The sequence below is a fragment of the Haliotis rubra genome, unplaced genomic scaffold (assembly GCF_003918875.1).
Source record: "Haliotis rubra isolate DU_JTF1 unplaced genomic scaffold, ASM391887v1 Scf1421, whole genome shotgun sequence".
NCBI lineage: Eukaryota > Metazoa > Mollusca > Gastropoda > Lepetellida > Haliotidae > Haliotis > Haliotis rubra.
Window position 1 is genome coordinate 144,616 of NW_025765361.1, and position 21,269 is coordinate 165,884.

Genomic DNA, 21,269 nt, shown 5'->3' on the forward strand with positions numbered 1-21,269 from the left:
ATATCTTGGCTGTACACCATATCTAGACTGTACACCACATCTTGACTGTACACCATATCTAGACTGTACACCACATCTTGACTGTACACCATATCTTGACTGTACACCATATCTAGACTGTACACCATATCTAGACTGTACACCATATCTTGACTGTACCATATCTTGACTGTACACCACATCTTGACTGTACACCATATCTAGACTGCACACCATATCTTGACTGTACACCATATCTAGACTGTACACCATATCTTGACTGTACACCATATCTAGAATGTACACCATAACTAGACGTACGCCATATCTGGACTGTACACCATATCTAGACTGTACACCATATCTAGACTGTACACCATATCTAGACTGTACACCATATCTTGACTGTACACCATATCTTGACTGTACACCACATCTTGACTGTACACCATATCTAGACTGCACACCACATCTTGACTGTACACCATATCTAGACTGTACACCATATCTTGACTGTACACCATATCTAGACTGTACACCACATCTTGACTGTACACCATATCTAGACTGTACACCACATCTTGACTGTACACCATATCTAGACTGTACACCATAACTAGACGTACGCCATATCTGGACTGTACACCATATCTAGACAGAATGATATTATAATATCTAGCATGTTTACACTGCCTTTACATTATCTCAATCGCTGAATACTACTTAATTACAGATTTCGCGGTATGCAGTTTATGAATATGCATATTTAATAACTAGATTGCGATGGGTGAGGTGCAAACAAAGCTCCCGCCGTGACGGCAGTCTCGGCTATGTGGCACACTGTAGGTGATGCGCTGAACGCCAGGTTCACGGTCATGCTTGACAGTCTGTACTGATGGGACTGATTCAGGGACAATTATCAACAGATGAACAACCTAAATTTAGATCCACAAGTCACGAAGTGGTTTTTGCTGACCTTGGAGGACCTACAGTATACATTACACTCTATCTTACATCTTACATTCTTGTTACATAGTGAAGTGGACCCCGTGTGCCAGCTGATGTCTGTGGTCAGCTGTACAGGACAACCTGAAGTATCCGGGACAAGGAACACGAACAGTACGACTGTATCATATCACATACGGGATATATACATTTTATACTGCAAAGGGTATATAAACAGAAATACATGTGATTCAGTAAATCACTTTTACTATACCATTGATAATTGATGATAATGCGATGTGACGTGTAAAGCTGTTCTATGTACACATATGCTACACGTCAGTGGAACAGGACATCCAGATGTCGTGTAGGTTTCGTGGGGCAGACTGTAAGTCAATGTATATGGTGTCGATACAATCAGAAAGGAGAAAAGAGGCGTGAGGGGAGGGGAAGGGGAAGGGGAACGACATGGGGTTTGGGGTCAGACTGTAAGTCAAGGCATTTGATGCTGATACAGCCAGAAAGGAGGCGTGAGAGGGAAGGGGGAAGGGGGGACGACGTGGGTTTTGGAGTCAGACTGTAAGTCAAGGTATTGGATGCTGATACAGCCAGAAAGGAGGCGTGAGGGGGGTGACGACGTGGGTGAGTACACCGCTGAGAACGACGTGTTAAATACAGGGCAGCCCGCACGAGTATGTCCTGTGCAAGGAGGTCAGACATCGCTACTGTGGTTGATGGTGAGGGGTATTAGGCCATATGGCGGAAGTCAGTTGTTCTACTTCTGGAGCATTGGTTGGTACAAAGCTCTGGGGTACTGTGGATTCATTCTACCCTCCAATACTCACGGGGAGACAAGGGAAGACACATGGGACTCACTCTGACACAGAACCACCACAGCAGAACATGTTAATGGGGACTCAGGAGCTCTTCTGTCCCAGGATCTCTAAAGATTTCACAAAAGAAACAATACAGAAGAACGAATAACAGCATGAAAGCTGAGGTAGATACACCTGTGTGACGGGCAAGAGGGAACACACCAATGCTGGCAAAAACATTGAAAGAAAGTTAGTTTGTTGTGAACACAATGTAGTGCAAATATTGGGTGTGGTGGCATTTGTGGCGTAGTAGTCGACGTGTATGGGAACATTGAATCATGAAAGGGGCACTCTGCTAGGAAGATTATGAACTAGAACATTGTGATGAAGGAAGATGGGAGGGAAAAGAGGGGTATTGTGAACCATGAAATATATCTTAACACTGAATCACCATAAATAACATCGTTAACAACTGCATCTTTGCTATGACAGATTCAGATGACGATTACGTTCTTCTTGTGTGCCAAGGGGCGGTGGGGTAGCCTAATGGTTAAAGCGTTGGCTCGTCACGCCGAAGACCCGGGTTCGAATCCCCACATGGGCACAATGTGTGAAGCCCATTTCTGGTGTCCCCCGCCGTGATGTTGCTGGAATATTGCTAAAAGCGGCGTAAAACCAAACTCAGTCAGTCAGTCAGTCTTGTGTGCCAAAAGTTCCGATCTACCCAACATCCGATATAGCATTCCGACGTTGGCCCAACGTTGGCTTAACAGCGTTGGGCCGATGTTGAATCATCGTTGGGCCAATGATGTTGATCCACCATTGGCCCAACGGTTACAATGACGTTAGTTAACAAAGTTAACATTCAACGTTGATAACGCTGGCCCAACCTTGGCCCAAAGTCAGAATGCTATCTGCGATGTTGTAATCTAAATAGCCTGCTTTCGTCCAGTCTCTGTACGTCTACACGGGTAGTGCTGCGACGTGAGTACAATAGCGTGTGCCTGGTAGTCGAACCAAATGCAGTCAAACACTATTGTGTCGACGTCGACGTGACCTACGTCAATACTGCGCGTTATCCGAGCTTCGACACAGTCGGTAAATGATGGTCCATTAGAGAATACCCGGACCATACTTTTACTTCGATACTGACATGCGATACATCAACGTTCAACACAGCGATGTATATTTGTATGTCGTGCCTGGACATGTGACTGAGAAACGGTTAAAAGACACTCCATGATTTGTTATCAATCTCAATACTGCTTACGTTCCTTGTAACTATGCCGGGAGGTGGGGTAGCCTAGTAGTTAAAGCCTTCGCTCGTGACGCCGATGACCCGGGTTCGATTCCGTACATGGGTATAATGTGTGAAGTCCATATCTGGCGTCCCCCGGCGTGATATTGCTGGAATATTGCTAAAAGAGGCGTATAACTAAACTCACTCACTCACTCACTCACTATAGTCACTATGTATACACATGTCCTACACAACCAGCTAAACAACGATGTGGGAAGGCGGGGAGAGGTGTTATTTTACACACATTATATTATTGTCAGGCAAGAATCTGAAGCACAGGTCAATGTCGGTGAATTTGTAGTTGGACGGGTCTAAGAGTTGGCGAACAAAGTGCTCCAGTCATTGTCCAGTAAGAAATAGAACGTGAAATATTTTAGCGATTATATTCACGCACACTAAGCACATGGTATATGAATTTATCAGAAAAGATAATTATGTTTAAAGAGCATGGGTGGTATGTAGAAAAGTGACCATAAACACTTATGATAGACACTGGGCACTGGCCAAGCATGTACCTACACTGTCCCTGGCCTGTAGGAGGCCGCTGACTCACACCTGGAGCCTGGAGGTAGGTCATATATACTTAGTATGTATACTAAAGCTTTATAAATAGACACTTGAAGGCAACGAATGTAAAGTACTGCCACACAACAAATTCCAAGCTTCTTTGGTTGCAATCTAAACATTGTATACACCGGACACAACCTAATCTGGACTTCTGTCAAAACTGGACAATACCGACATGTGCTATGTCCATTTATCACTATAGGAAATCTGTCTAATCCGGAACCCCATCAAACCGTATTCCCGACAGTTTATCTTGCAATGGACGTGTGTTCTTGGGATTCTATGATGCTCCAGAAGGAGCATCACTTTTCCGGCTCCTTAAATAATGATAGTTTTTATTGTGTTGCAATATGATGCTATAGTTTACGATGTTCGCCACCCTGGGATTTCTTTTGCAGGTACTGCCAGTAAGGCAGGGCATGCTGAGTCTTCTCGTGAACACCCGGTGTCAACATTTCTGTGATCCATGAATACCAGTTTCATGGCTTTGTTTGGTTTTCACGCCCAAAATATGTTTCGTTAGATAATTTTGTTGATACAGACTATCAAGTAGTTTATTCAGTACTATGGCCACATGGCCTGTTGAGCAACGACAGAGTACAGTTTGATCACAGGACAGATAATTTCGACAGGTGTGGCTGTGCTACGACCCAGCAACATCTTCGTCACCTACTTGTTGAAGCGCCCCCTCGATACAATGTACACTGCGAGTGTATTATAACATCACGAACCTGACAGATGTGGCCTGGCTGGAACATGAATATCTCCCATTGACATTAATGGCCTCCACAATGAATTATCACAGATCCAGCGACCTCACTGACCCGACATGATGACAACAGGGCACCCCGACATGCCTTCCGCAATCTGTTTGACGCATGTTCCAGCAATTGATATTTACAGCATAAGGTAAAGAACGATTAAGGCTTGATCCTTCCCGGATTTAATGGCCACAACAGTGTTGCTGAGTGTATTAAGTGTAAAACCTCTATTAACTAATTTCGGGGCTATGAATGCGTCTCTGTATAATTTCACTTTTCTTATACGTATAATGCCAGCATGAAGACCGCCAGGTACAAGGATTGACGTGGTATACAGCAGCATAAATCACGTCGAGTACCTCGGAACACTGATCTGGTTTATGACATCAAGTATACCCGTACACTGGGTCACTGTGACCTGGGTCAAACTGAACTCTACTTCAGTACCGTACAGTGTGTGTCAAACTGAACTCTGCTTCAGTACCGTACAGTGTGGGTCAAACTGAACTCCACTTCAGTACCGTACAGTGTGGGTCAAACTGAACTCCACTTCAGTACCGTACAGTGTGGGTCAAACTGAACTCTACTTCAGTACCGTACAGTGTGGGTCAAACTGAACTCTACTTCAGTACCGTACAGTGTGGGTCAAACTGAACTCTACTTCAGTACCGTACAGTGTGTGTCAAACTGAACTCTACTTCAGTACCGTACAGAGTGGGTCAACCTGAACTCTAATTCAGTACTGCACTGTGTGGGTCAAACTGAACTCTACTTCAGTACCGTACAGAGTGGGTCAAAGTGATAACGTTTTTCTAAGTACTGTACGGTGTGGTGGTCATTATAAGCGCTACTTTAGTACCGTGCAGTGTGAGTTAAAGTGAGATCTACTTCAGTACTGTACGGTGACAATCAAGGTGATTCCTCGCTTCCCATCACTGTTCATAGTGAACATCTTTTCGCGAACATCTATCTAACCAATCCAAACTGCTGGTAGAACGTATGTTGTTCATTGTGTAGGTGGACATTTCTGGGTCAGTGCCGAAGGCCAAGTTTGTTTGTATCAGGAGGACGTGACACCGAAGTGTGGCTTGTGACAGTTGTGTTTGTTTGATGACCCATCCAGCTGGATAATCAGCAGAATGTGACGATACAAGATCCTGCTTGTCGTCCAGACCTGTCGTCACACGTGGAACAATTTGTATCGTGAATGATTTGCTACTTTATAGAAACCTTCTGATTCAATGGCACCCGCCGGACGTTTTCTGGCCATCAGATGTGAGGGGATTTTTCATAGAACTGAGTACCCATGAATATCCGGGTTAGAATCGGTCTTCAGTAACCCATGCTTGTCGTAAGAGGCGAGTAACGGGATCGAGTGGTCAGACTTGGTTGACACGTGTCCTCGTGTCCCAATTTTCGTAGATCGATGGTCATGCTGTTGATCACTGGATTGTCTTGTCCAGACTCGATTATAACATACCGCCGCCGCGGTGTCCAACAACAACCAAGCAATCATTGAACGTACTTAGAATTAGAATTTGTTTACATTCAAACTGAACTCGTCAGAAAGAGTGAACAATGAACAGTAGTCACCACACCACGTCAGCTCGACTGGGAAACAGGCATGACATGATGTGCGTTTTGCAGGTAGATGAAACCAGTTTTTGCACGATACCGATAAACCCTAGGACTATCATGAATCAGGTAAACAATGAACTGACCTATGTTTGTGCCTGAAGGCAGCAATTACCCTGAATTGCAGAACCTTAGACGATACGGCCAACCTTGTCCCGTCAACAGCCAGAGGCTTGACCACACACAGCAAGATACGAAATGGATATGGACGCGAGGTGTAGATAAAGATGTCTAATCGGTACACGGTCACCCTGCTGTGGTTGCGGTGCTGCAGCGTCAGAGATATCACGGAGTCTGTGCCAGACAATACATTGATCAACATCAAGAGCATCGATCCACGTATTTGGGATACGATGACATGTGTCAACCAAGTCAGCGAGCCTGACCACACGAACTCGTCAGTCGCCTCTTACGACAAACATGGGTTACTGAAGACCAATTCTATCCCGGACCTTCACGGGTCTCACGGTGTACAAGGTGGATGTAGGAGGACAGGGATGCAGGTAGCATCAGATAGTTGTGGGCAGGTAGAGAGCCCTGACAGTGCCTTGTAGTGGTGCAGCATCACCAAGACAGTGAGTCCCACCGCCTCGACAGTTGGGACATGGGACACGGCTCCAAGTGCAAAGGTTATCTCTGTCTTACAGATTTCGGTCTCTTTGCCATCGTGTTATGCAATATTTCTATACCGACTACATCCTTTATGGGTTTGTCCCCAAGCAAGGTCCGCGAATACAGCACAGCACAGCAGGACAATATATTGTTCAGAGCTGCATATGGTCAACTCGACAGTGACATAAACGTAAACTAGTTCGTCAATCAGTTTGGTTTGGTTTTATCTACAGTATGCCTAACAGCGATGCAAAATAAACACATGTGCTTTTACAGATTTCGTATTGTAAGGCAGCCTTTATTCACCACTGCCAGAAAAACTTACTTTTCAAAATTTATATTATTTTCTTAGTGTATGAATTTGTGAGAATGAAAATCTGCAAACCGGATGTTTACCAGCGTCGTACACAAAATAGTCCGAGCTGCCCTCTACAATCCCAGTCGACACGCCCATTCCCAAATCGGGTACAGATGATAAACAGCTTATGCCACCCTGCTGGTGAGATGTGTCCAATCAATCACGGGGCAGGTCAGGTCTCGCTCTGTGGGTACCTTTGCCAGTCACGTCAGTGGAATTTACCGCCGCCATTGTTGAGCCTTGCAACATTTTCTGTGACGGGGACGAGACTGTTGTTGGGTACATAGACTGACTGCTTGAGTCAGGTTTACAGCTAAACCATCACTCGGGTTTCATGATATCACTCACTGTGTGTACATGCAATGTATTGAACTTTGATAATCCGGACAGTGTGAGACGACGTATGACATGACACAAATTGATTATGGTCTATTAAAAATGTTCTGGGCTTTTGTCAGATGCATATCTACCTTAATATGTCAAGGTGCCCGGATTTTATAGCTCTTGCCATTCAGCCTCACGTATAATATTTGAATGGCATTCACTCATTCATTCACTCACTCACTCACTCACTCATTCATTTATTCGTTCTAATCGCTTGGCGTAATAGAACAGTAAAATCTATATTCAAATTAAAATAGACATTTACCTTGCAAACGTAAATTCAAAACCAACTTTCCATCATTTGATAAGAAAACTCATTAATCGTCTACAGCACAACGTCACTACTGAACCAACCCTGTCACAACAAACGACTTTCAATCATACCGTGTTAAATATGGCGGGCTGAACACCAGCTTATCAATACAGAATACTGGTCTGTTGTACTCACTAAACAGCACATTACGCTGCACCGAGTCGCTAGCTGGGCACATAGCCTGTATTGCCTGGGATTACAGTACGCGGTGGAAGGCGTTGTATGAATGAAACATACATGATTTGTGTTCAGTACTCGACCCCTGCTTGTACACACTCTGGTATATGGGCGTGGTAGGTTGAGTATTGACATCGGTCAGAGAGTATGTTTTGTTGTACGAATTATAAAGAATATATTCCGTCGGCAAGGAGGGTATTGGGTGGAACGTATGCAACTTAAAACTGAAACCAGGTAAGGGGAATGTTGGAATTTGTTCGGTGTCCTTTTGACAGGGGAGCAGTGTTTTTTGAAGTGTGTTGGGTACGATTGTACACCAGGTCAGCCAGACATAGACTGGTGTTATGGGAACTCAGCAAGTCGCATGGCGTTTTATGGACGAGGTTGTACCAATTCAAATTCTACACTCGAGATCAACAAAGAAATGGTTTGAGCTACATGAATCGCTTCGGGGTACCGTTGTAGATCTGCTCCACCAGGGGGCACAGTCCCGCTGTCGGGGTAGATCATCCACGACACAGCTGTCAGATGGAGACCTCTCAACGCTGTTGGTATCTATCAACTAATGAAGGTGTGAAATGTCAACTCGGTAAAGGTGTTCAATGTCCCACCCATATATCAGCATTGACCCGCCCTTATGTCAGCAATATGACAGCTATATTTCCACCCATATAGCATCAATATCTCTGTGATATGTCCAAGCCAGAGTCAACAGCATATATAGAATGACCAGAAATTATTGAGAATTTTAGGAATATGTTTAATTGGATTTCTAGTATAAACAACCTTGACCAGCTATCAAGTGCTTGGTTTCATTCAAGAGGGAAAACTCCGTTAATCCTTATTCATTAGTTTGTGAAGAGTTATCCCCCTTTGTTTACTTGCTAGCAGACGACATTTTCAGTGATACTCAGTATGGATGATTAAGAGAAGAGGAAGTTGATTTTAGAGTATATTAACAAGGACATCAGATCAGCTAAAGTGATTTCAAGTAGAACAGGCATCCCTTTGTCCACTGTTTATTGTGTTTTGAAAAATATTGCAAATGGATATGGCACTGAGCACCAGGGAGGCACAGGTAGGCCAAGAAAATTGACTGTCGGTGACAGGAGGCGGCTTGGTATTTTTGTTTCTAAAAACAAACGAAGGAGTTTAGAAAACGTAAGGCTGGATATGATTGGTAGAGGAACTGTGGCTGTCTGTAAGGAGACAATTAGAACTGACGTGCATGCAATGGGTTGGCAGAAAAGTCGAGGAATTCCATCACCGATCATGAAACCTGAACAAAAGGAGCGAAGGTTGAACTGGTGCTTACAGCATAGAAATTTTAACTGGGACAATGTGATATTCTCAGATGAAAGTTTTGTGTGGCTGTTTCCTAATACACTAAAATTCTGGACCAAACAAACTGAAAACCCTTTGTATCAGCGCCCAAAGTACAGTCCGAAATTTAACGTGTGGGGTGGCATATCTGTGTTAGGGGCAACGCCCCTCTGTGTATTTGAAGGGAATATGAACAGTGAGCGGTACACATATATTCTTGAGGGACAGTAATTACTTCCATCTCCTCACGTGTTCTATGGACATTTTTGGATTTTCCAGTAGGACAAAGGCCCAAAACATCGTTCAAAGCATTCACAGGCCTGTTTTTGGACCCAAAATATGACATTATTAGATTGGCCAAGCTATAGCCCTGACCTAAATCCAACAGAAAATGTTTGGGGACTTATGAAGTAAAGTGTCAATAAGAAATATCTGACAAATATTGCTGAAATGAAAGAAGAGGTGGTCCGATATTGGGACAGCATGGACCACGACTTTCTAACTTCTTTGGTCAGTAGTATGCCCCGCCGCATTGAAGCCTACATTGCTGACCATATTGACTTGACAAGATGCTAACTGTTCACTTGTCTTTGAATCTGGAGTTATGTTCTGCTAATATTCACAATTAATACGTGAGTAAAGAGTGAACAAAATCTAAAAAATTACAATCTTAAATTCTCAATAATTTCTGTTTGTACCATGTGTCTGCGTGTATTCCGCGTCAGGCGGTGCCTCTGGATTGCTTTATGCAACAGGTGGGGAATACATCACTTCAACAGAAAACGTCTATCTAAGATTGTGCCTACAAATTAGACGGTAAGCTGCACGAGTAATATAAATCATTGTGAGCGCTTCTCTTCCCGGGAATAAGACATATGATATCAACAATACCAGAAAGCCAACGACGTTTAAGGAACAATAAAAGATCACATTCCCTTGTGTGTGTTACAGACAACACCCACCCCGCCCTCCATTGTATTCACTCCACCACCCCACCCTCCTTACCCCGGTCACGATACCCCTGACCCAGAACAGGGTACATTATCTGGCGGTTGCTGTATCGAGTTACACCCGTTCTTTCAGGTGGAGCGCCGTGTACTGGTGAGGCGGGCTGTGATGTAATGCGTGACCTCCAGGTCACCTCAGCTGAATAATGCATCGTGTGGCATGCTGCATGCTGAAGTCAACTGAGTGTGTGCTGACTTAGGAGTCCATGCTCGGAGTCCAATAACGATGCCAGTCTCATGGAACATAGCGTCTGCTATTTAGTGGTATTTGTTATCTAAATAGCTTATGCCTTGGTCTTCAGTAGCTTTCCAAGCAACATAAATCGACGGACTACCCCCTGTCATACATAATCCGTGTTTGTTTGTCGAATCCTATTTTGGTGTACCAGCGAGGAAATTAAAGTGATATACTGTACACTCACTCACTCACTCACACCCATTCACTCACTCACTCACACATGCACTCACACATGCACTCACACATGCACTCACTCACTCGCTCACTCACACACTCACTCACACATGCAATCTCTCACTCACTCACTCCAACTGCAACAACCAAGCTGGGTTAATGTACATTTACCATGACAAGCAGTTGGATGGGACATAGACGTCACTTCCCCAGTAATTGTTACTTGATAATGGCTCGTCCCGATGTGTAAGCAGCTGACAGTGAGGGGCGTGTGTCAATACATACACATGTAGATTTCACTGTCTTGTTACATAATGATGTCGATAGGAGGGGCCAGGGCGTGTGGACATCCATTATCCCTGGGTTAAACTAGTTGCAATACAGGGTGGGGCGCGGTACGATAACCTGCCTTCAGATAGAACAGGATGATCACGTGTTAAAGGAATGTTTTCATATGAAAATGTTAGGATTCATTTCAGCCAGACGAGCAAAATCTCACATCTGATAAATAATTTGACACAAGTGAGTCTGATGAAGACTCGGTGAAGATTCAGAAATTAACATTTATAAAATCTGTTTTGATAATAACAAAAACTGCCGTAAATACCATATATTTTGTTGTATTATTCACTGAACCGGCCTACGTCCGTTTTAGTTCCATATGACTGTAAGTATACCAGTACTGAGTATTTCTAACATACATTCGCTGATCTGGCATGTGTGAAAGTCAGCGATAGTCCATGTGACAGATCAGGCTGCAGCCTACTATAACCCGCGCTGAGCTGGCTGGGCTTGTGTGTCATCGTACCCCACCGACATACAGAAAAGAGAAATCTGGAGGCAAAATTTAACTAGGTACATAATTCAGATACGCATCATTTGGAAAGAGAGGCCCATACATACAAGATGATCATATAGTTCCAACATCCAAATCATGGCAGCGCTTAGTCCTAATCTTTCAACCGCTAACCAGTAGCAACGTCAAAATCCATCTCGAACTCCTCAATGAACTCGGAGCTGCTATCACTGATGAGTGGAACACCATCAGTCACATGATGACATCTGAATTATGAGATCCATGCCTCTGAGAGTCCGTGCATATGTAGGATGTGTTTTCACCCGAACTGCAAAATGCGAGTTTAGAATTTGTCACCTGCCTTCTAAAAAGAACTTGTGCACCGCGAACTGATCATACTAAGAACTAGAACCAGTTAGATCTGGTAGTCTACTTCCCAGCAGTCTTCTTTAGCAAATTCCATATTGGTCAGAAGATATGACTCCGTGATTCCCACTATCCCTACATTCTTGGCACAGTATAACTAGCAAGGCAAACAAAGGGTTCCCACGGGTCCCCGCCCTCCGCCGCACAGTGGTAATCCGCCAGTCAAATATGGATTCTAATCAGTGTGAAACAGCTGAGTTATCTGTCTTGTGATCAGATCCCCTAGTCCTCGCCGAGACTGGGATCACGTCTCTCCGTGTCATGTGGAAACAGGCTTCACGTACTGACTCTCGTATATACGGACACCGGGTGTCCACTCCACGGTCATTCATACTGATGCTGACCACTGAACATAGAGGGGTGTAATGAACACGTATAGGTATCGCGCATACTTTACTAGACCTGCCCCTGTCTCCAGAGTTTGAGGACCATTGCCTGGTCCTATTCATGAGACCCGCGAAGGTCCGGGTTAGAACATTGGCCTTCAGTAGCCCATGCTTGTCGTAAGAGGCGACTAACGGGATCGGGTGGTCAGGCTCGCTGACATGGTTGACACATGTCATCGGTTCCCAATTGCGCAGATCGATGCTCATGTTGTTGATCACTGGATTGTCTGGTCCAGACTCGATTATTTACAGACCGCCGCCACATAACTGGAATATTGGTGAGTGCGGCGTAAAACTAAACTCACTCACTCCTATTTATGCACGAAGGTGATCCCCCTTTGTAACAGGCATGAAGTATTACGCCACATATATGTCACACCCCACCTCCCAAGTGAAACATTCTGGATCAGTGGATCTTTATTTGTCAGACCATATTATATCCCACAAACAGTACATGACACACTGTAAACTGTAAACTCCACACAAAGCGAGCCCTCATGACAGCACACCAAACAACAAGTGAGACCAGACTCGGTATCCTGGTGACACTCAGACTGAAACTGATATGTCTAATTTAGCTACGAACTGATTCTCCCAGTTTTAATGTGGCGTACATGACATCACGTATAAATACACCTCTGTTTGAAACAATCGCCCGTGAAGTAGCAATCCTGGTATCAGAGACGTATAACATTACGCTCTAGTGTACACCAGTAGGTGATGTGATGTGAGGTGAGGTGAGGTGAAATGGGGTTTAACGTCGTACTTGGGAATATTTCGCTCATATGACGACGGGCATGCGTGTGTGTTTGGCTGCTTGTACTAGCCCAGACTTAAGCTGGTTTTATAGTGCTAGCCCACTGAGATACCATGCCGCAGTGAACCATGAATACCCCACTCAGACACATTATACTGACTCCGAGCCGACCAGTCCTTGTTGTACCCAGGAATGCCGAGCACCAGGCAGGGACCAACAAGAACCATATGTTAACGTCATTTTGGTATGACGCGGCCGGGGATCGAACCATTAGGACACAACGCCGCTCTGTAACTGTACCAGCAGGGACCCCAGTGACTGCAATCTGCACAGAGTAGTATCCGCATGTTTGTATATGCCTGTATGTGATATATGAACAGTATCCACAAGTCTGTGTGTCTGGACAGTGCTAAAGCTTTCGGAACTGTCTGGCATGCTGGTCTCCTCTACTAGTTTCATCTCCTGAAGATCCCTAGTGCGATATGGAACGTTTCGGACAGCATATATTCCAACATGGAGAGTTGTGTGATTTCCAAAAACGTAATCTCATACTGGTTTGGTGTTTCGAGAGGTGTGAGACAAGGCAGTGTTTTATCAGCCAAACTATGTCTTGTGTACATCAATAAACTGCTATGTAAATTGTCAGCTTCTGGCAGGGGTGCACTAGTCTTGGACCTCCACGTCACTTCTCCAACGCAAGCTGACGACATCACCGTCTTGAGTCCGCTCACATCCAACCTACAAGATCTGGTGCACATGTGTGAGGACTACAGCGCAAGATGGAGGTTTAGCTCCTCCCCGTCCGAGAGAGGCGCTCTTACCTCACAGACTAGAAAGCAGTGCATCATTTTCAGCTTACTCTCTACGGGAAGCCTATTCTGAACCTTGATTCCATCAAAGATGTTGGAATCGAACTCCACAAGGACTTCAACTCACAGGGTCGATCAATCAAAGCCTGTTCCTAACTGAAGCCGCAGATGATGCCTGTGCTAAAGTCTGGCTGCCATGGTGATGCCCTCGATCCTATCACTAGTTCTAAAATACTTCAAACAATCTGTCTTCCAAATGCGTGTTACGAATGCGAACTCTGGTCCTGCATCACCAAAAGCGAAATATTGGCCCTTGAAAGAGCACAACATTTCTGCATTAAAGTGATTCTTGAAAGATGTCCCCAAAACAACCAGGTCTGAGGTGTGCAATGCTCTGCTAGGATGGTTACCCATAGAAGCCTACTCATCCATACCATCTGTCACTGTGCAGATAAGATGAGTGAACAAGATAAACAGTGGCTTGAAATCTCAAGCATTGGCCCAGTAGAGCCGGGGGTGAACCTGCTCAACCAGCCTGACGAGGATGTGGTATGTTGTCGTCTATCATGCGCTCCATGTGTCCCCTTGGATGACACAGACAACGCCATCTACTCTCTGGTCGTTCAAGGATTGTACAGACTGTGTAAATACATCACATTTACCGTATCGTAAAGTGACGTAAATCCAAACTCATATAAACCAGTGCTGCTCCAATGACTCTTATGTAACATGTGTTATATTTGGTAACTGAGCGGGCTAGACGGCTGACTTTGTATGCTGGCGATTAGGTGCCTGACTCGAATTCCTGGTGGGACTCAACCCGGGACAGGTATTACAATCTGTACTTTACTAAGAAAGTGTAATCCCAAATATAACATGTTACATTTGACCACTTTCTAAATGGCATTGCGTAATCATAACTCTAATATATTCTTCTTTTTAAATACCTCTCTTATCTAATGTACATTTTCTGCCTGTCTCCAGTGGATAAAATAAAGAATAATATTATTATATATGAATAGTATCCACATGTTTGTATATGCCTGTCCCATGCAGTCAGCAATATTGTATCATATGTAATACTCTAATGTGCACATGCTATCTCCATGAAATCCATTTGCCCCTCAGTCATGGAATAACCATACTTTTGATAACTTATACTTTGGTTTACGAATGTCTGTTGTGATCTTTACGGCATATTCATGCTAAATCTGTTCAGGTGTTGCTAGTGACTGTGTTGGTTCCAGGACACATTCAGAGTACCACAGGCTGGTAGATTAACATAGGGCCTTGAAACCATTGAGGGGACAAATCGACACCTGAGAATGGACTAAAATGTCCGGTGGGTAAAGCACCTCAAGCTCTTGTGATGTAAATATAACTACTGTACACATCGTATCCTCACAGAATTGATATTAGTAACTATGTCCTTATCTCTTAGATTATGTCGTGTTTATGTCGTTCGTTGCCCCAGAGGGACTCGGATATGTGTAACATATGTATTGAATGTATGAATGGGTTTGTGAGGTTGACTGTAAGCGGCATTGGCTATATTGTTGTAGAACCAGTCACAATGCAGTGATATACGACCCCTCCGTGCACTATGCCAGTAGCCCAGTAACTAGAACTTCCGTACACACGGGTCAAGGTGATCACTGGCTTGACATTGTCCAGAACGGGGTCATCTGTAGAAAGATTATGTCCTAGGCATATACTTCAATTTAGCCACTCGCCATCGCCCCAGACAAATTTTCCTAGTTAACTGCTATTACACCCCCAGTAACATGTTCCAGGGATCTCATTCCTTTCAGTTAGGTCTTACATCCTTGCAGCTGATATCAGTAGTCATGGGACACATGGAAAGGGTGTCAATGACCCTCTGACCTGAGATCTTAGGCCCCTGCAACTGATGCCAGCGGTTGAACCCTCTGAAATGAGGTCTTACAAACTAGCAACTGATGTCAGTGGTCCTGAAACATGGAACGGGGCTCAAAGGTCCGACCCTCTGAAATGAGGTCTTAAAACCAAGCAATTCTTCAAGGCCCTCACTAGTGTGGTGTTACACACATTCTTGTAGTTTTCAGTAAGTGGTAAGACCTTCCAGCTCATGGCCTCACAACTCCATTCACATTGACGAATGTTGATGTATCTCACCATATCGATGCCCATGCCAGGCTGGGTTGCAGGTGAATGGTCATAATCCCATGGCAACGGACGCTACCCTGCCAACGGGGTATGTGCAATGTAATGACTGTGTATTACGACCCTTGAAGTAGTCTGCCATAGACTTAGCTACAGCATGGCCACCAATCTGTATTTCATGCATAAGGCTGATTTGTTAAAGACTCTGCCAAATCAAGTCCAGTCGTTGGAAACCCTCCATGATTGGTCGCGAATCCACATCTCGTTATATGTCCTTGTCAGGTATTTAAAACTGACTATGAGGTACCAAGGTGGTCGCACTGACGTCGCCTCTACCAGTACAATATGGTAATCCCATTCACCGTGTGCTGCCGTGATTCCTAATACCACTCCGAACACAATGAGTAAACGTAGCGAGCATGAATACCGTTATGTTGGATTACAGCGATCTCAAGTGCTGGGTATTAAACAGTCATATTAATCCAAGGTGCGTTAAGGGTATGAAAGGGAGATTACTCTCCCTCGTTGCCTCCTGAAGCATGCAAACAAAAGAGACAAACCATTTCTATAATCAGCAGCAGCCACTAAAAAGTCCGTGTGATTGAGACTGTGTCATAGAAGAAGGTTATGAATCAGTACCACGATTGCAATGATGCAACGTGTTCTCTACAATGTGAGCGTATCCGGCCCTACAGGTTTCACGCATAACAAACACGTGCAAGGCCAAGTCAAGTGTCCCCCTACAGAACATCACCTTAACATACAGCACAAGTTAAATAGGGAATTGCATCTGACATAAATGTGGAAGACTTGTATTACCGTGAATTATATTTGATCATGAAACACATCAGGGGATCCTAGCGTCTCTTCTATTTCTAGCTCAGGGGTGTTAATCAGTGGAGGGTAAAATGCTATTAGATAATCATTGAACCATGACTGATCTTCGATATACCTAAACCTCTATAACTTCAAACTAAGGTTCTAAATCTCTCTAAAGTTCAAATCAATGTCTAATGATTGTGCCAATCCGAGCAGAATTGACTGATAATGTGCACAAAGGAGCTGATCAGCTACATGAACGCACAATACACATTTAGAGTTTTGCTTGAAGAAGCCCATGATACTAAAAACAATTTTGAGAAGAGAAACCATTTATCATTTAAAAACAACAAAGTTCTATTTACACACAAGCAAACTTCTCAGTAACGAACCTGTTTCAGGCTCACCCTGCTCTACTCACTAGACAGTGGACTGTTCTATTATACCCGTAGGTGTTACCCTAATTAACCTTCTAGTTCAGTGTCTGTCAGTTGGGTGTCTGTCAAATGGGAGATAACCATAATCTCACTTACTGCACTTTTCGGGAAACTCAGAAAGCAATAAAAACACTAAAACTTTCATTTTTGCCAACTTCATGTGACGTCATCCCGCAAGTGACACATGTTCTATCGGTCACTGAATCAATGCTTGCTTTAGCTTGTACTCTCTAACTTGGTCACATAGTACCCGTCCACCACAACCCAGGGTGCTACCAGGGGCCATGCGTCACCGGGGATTCCAGAAACAGGATGGTTACATTGAACAGAATGCTGCTTGATATAGCGAACCTGCGTTTGAAGAATTTGTTCAAATTTGTGAAACCATGGGATACACAAACATTCGGCAGCTGAATCCCCACGACTTCATGAGGTGGTTTAGAAGATGGAAGTTTAGCGAGTGAGTTTAGTTTTACGCCGCACTCACCAATATTCCAGCTATATGGCGGCGGTCTGTAAATAATCGAGTCTGGACCAAACAATCCAGTGATCAACAGCATGAGCATCGATCTGCGCAATTGGGAACCGATGACATGTGTCAACCAAGTCAGCGAGCCTGACCACCCGATCCCGTTAGTCGCCTCTTACGACAAGCATGGGTTACTGAAGATTCATTCTAACCCGGACCTTCACGGGTAGATGGAAGTTTAACGTTGACGGGCTACCCCTCCCCTGCTGCCGATCTGCGTGAGGTTAGCTAAAGCAGGTTTACTTGGTTCTGAGTGGACAAAACGGATTATCCGCCTGCCCTCCCGTCTCCCCCGAACGAAAGTGTCATGAATAAATATAAGTGGATAACATTATTTCTATTCTACATTGTATTATTCAAGGGCAGTTCCAGAATGGTATAAATAATCCCCTGTAAATGGAAACAAAGCATATAAGTGTAAAATCGATCGAAACCCCAAATTTCGTAATCGTCTTATGCTGAAATCTCGTCAGATCAGAACAAAATGTTCTACTTTATCAGCAGATCAAGAGAACGCCAGATTGTGTTAAGTGTGCATGGCCGATTTGCTCTGAATAAAACACAACTTGTACCGATTCAGGCAGAGATTAATTTGGATTGTGTTTGTGGTACAGCACATGCCCAATGCTTGTCAAGTGAAATATTTTCAGCATTTCGTCACGTTTTATGTATCCTGGGTTATAGAGCTAGTAGATTGAACCATTAGATCTGTCACACCTGACACGTACCCGCGGGACTGATAAACGAAAGTTGAACACATTGAATACAAATCGATTTTGTATACAATCAATCAGCAATCACCGTGTCTTAGCGTACAGGAACACAGCCGCTCTTGATTTTTTATGGTGATACGATTCAACATACGTACTTAGCAGGCGGAACTAGAGGTGCAGAGGTGCACCCCTCCTCCCCTCTTTTTGTCCTACACGTTTATTAAATGACCACTGAAACTCTCGTGAAAAAAGGTGAACTGTGCATCCTCCACCCATTTCTCATGTCCCATCTGTCACATACATACAGAAGTTGTCACATATATGTGTGGCCGCTGTCACACACATACAGAAGAGATCACATATATCTGTGCTCGCTGTCACATACATACAGAAGAGGTCACATATATGTGTGATCGCTGCCACATACATACAGAAGAGGTCACATATATCTGTGCTCGCTGTCACATACATACAGAAGAGGTCACATATATCTGTGCTCGCTGTTACAGAAGAGGTTACATGCAGAAGAGGTCACATATATGTGTGCTCGCTGCCACATACGTACAGAAGAGGTCACATATATCTGTGCTCGCTGGTACATACATACAGAAGAGGTCACATATATGTGTGATCGCTGCCACATACGTACAGAAGAGGTCACATATATCTGTGCTCGCTGTTACATACATACAGAAGAGGTCACATATATCTGTGCTCGCTGCCACATATGGAAAGTATAGATTACACATATGTCAGTTCGTTGTCACATATAGACACTATCAAAGCACATATGTGATCTGTGCACCATGTGACATACAGAGTGATCCATGTGTGATCCATCCTGTATGTGTACATCTATATATGTGTGTGCCCGCTGTCACTAATCAGCAGGAATCAAATAATGACGAGTGACGCTTCAGGAAGTCACACCGCCTGGGTCAGTCCTGTATCTAGGCAGCATCCCACCAACTAGGGATGTGGCTGCAGTAGACATACATGTACTTGGTGGATTGTGTAAAAATAATACTTGTGTATTCTTGAATATCTATTTAGCACTTGAGAATACAATCACGGTCACACTTCAAATAACTGTTCGACTCTGTTACAGTTTGGAGAGCAGACATCAGTTTACAGGTGTAGAATGAGTTGTCATCATCATTTTCATGAACATCATCATCATCGTCATCATTATCATCTTATTCATTATCGAATAACCCTTAACCTTACGTCCCACCATGAACCACGTCACTGTATACATCACCACAAACCCGACATTGATGAACAAAGCTCTTTGTACATAATGATCGCTGAATCCGGAAAAAACAAAGCATAGTCACCATATTCTGATATATACCTGATGCCAACATCACATATCCATGAAATATACATGTGGTATACATGAAATATACCACAGGGAACGGAAACATATACTGTTGGCTTAGTACCGCATAAAGCGATACAATGACAAGGGTAGTGATATGTATATCCTGCTGCAACGTTCTGAGTTAAAGGTCCTGTGAAATATGCACTACACACTAACATATACATGACACACACTGGAATATACATGTGGTATGCATGAAATATACCACAGGGAACGGAAATGTTACCAGCAACATATACCGTCCCTACTGTGGCTTAGTACCGCATAAAGCGATACAATGACAATGGTAGTGATATATATATCCTGCTGCAACGTTCTGAGTTAAAGGTCCTGTGAAATATGCACGACACACACTGAAATATACATGACACACACTGAAATATACATGACACACACATAAATATACATGAAACACACTGAAATATACATGGCACCCACTGAAATATACACGTAATATACATCATCAGTACTTACTCTGCCGGCCGATGTTTTAGCCATGGTGTTGGTGTACACAGATTATTCCATAAATATCACAGCTGATTACAGGTGCCACAATAACATTTGTCAACTGCCAGGTACGTCGTTGGATGTTTGCCGCCAGGTAAATCTCCAACTGACTACGAATACCGAGAGGTAGTCCGACTTCAGTGCGACTCGCCAGCTCGGTCCCAGCACCCTTATTACTGCTAGCCTCGATCTACACAGATTATCTCCGGCTCAGAATAATCCGCTTGACTGGTCTCGTTCTCTACATGTTGGCCTCGTGTATTTGTTTTGCACTCTCATTTATGCAAGAGCGCATCCGAATAGCATGCGATGAAATATGTCTCGTTGTTTACCTGTATGGTCTGAGTATCCCACAGCGATTTGTCACGTCCTGTGTGTTATTAAGTTATTAGGTTATTAATAACATACCTATCGTACATGTCGTGCCATAAACATGACAAGGCGTAGGTAGGCACTGAGAGTAAGATCTGACTAGAAATTTCTGCTTAACAGAATGTACCAGTCTCTATGACAAATAGACATGTTTCTGTGAAGGACGACACTTGTAATCCAAGCCCCGTATTTTACAGTCTTGCAATGAACGGGTGGGCTACGACAAAAGGGTATAGGAAACTGCGTGTCGGCAGTGGGCAATGGTTAACGCTTGGTAAGACTGTAGCGCATGTCGTCCCAGCTACCCCGCTATTACGCTACTGTTGGGACGATATAGAGAGGTCATAAATAATAGACTCAACTGAACCGTGACGTTACTGTACGGGCGAGTTCACTCAGAGGGACGAATAAGGAGGAAGGCGGTTAGTGGTATATTCTTATTTCAGACAACAGGATAATTTTGTCCCCGGTTGCAGTGAGACTGATCTTCTTCCTACACTTCAAATTTATTCTCGCTTCAACCGCCAGTCCCGACAGTTTAACACAACTGTGTCAGTTATCGGCTGTGGTCTGTTCGGTTTTGAGTGTCGATCGACTAGTGGGG

At 43.9% G+C, this 21,269-nt stretch overlaps 1 protein-coding gene across 1 annotated transcript in view; it reads right to left on the reverse strand.

The window, feature by feature from the left end:
• Positions 1 to 20,911, reverse strand: part of LOC124269137 (myosin-VIIa-like) — a 64,809-nt gene extending 43,898 nt beyond the window's left edge. The window contains exon 1 of the mRNA XM_046704157.1: positions 20,261 to 20,911. Within this exon, the coding sequence (XP_046560113.1) occupies positions 20,261 to 20,284 (24 nt within the window). The 5' untranslated portion in view covers positions 20,285 to 20,911. The remainder of the gene's footprint in view (positions 1 to 20,260) is intronic.
• Positions 20,912 to 21,269: the final 358 nt, after the last annotated feature.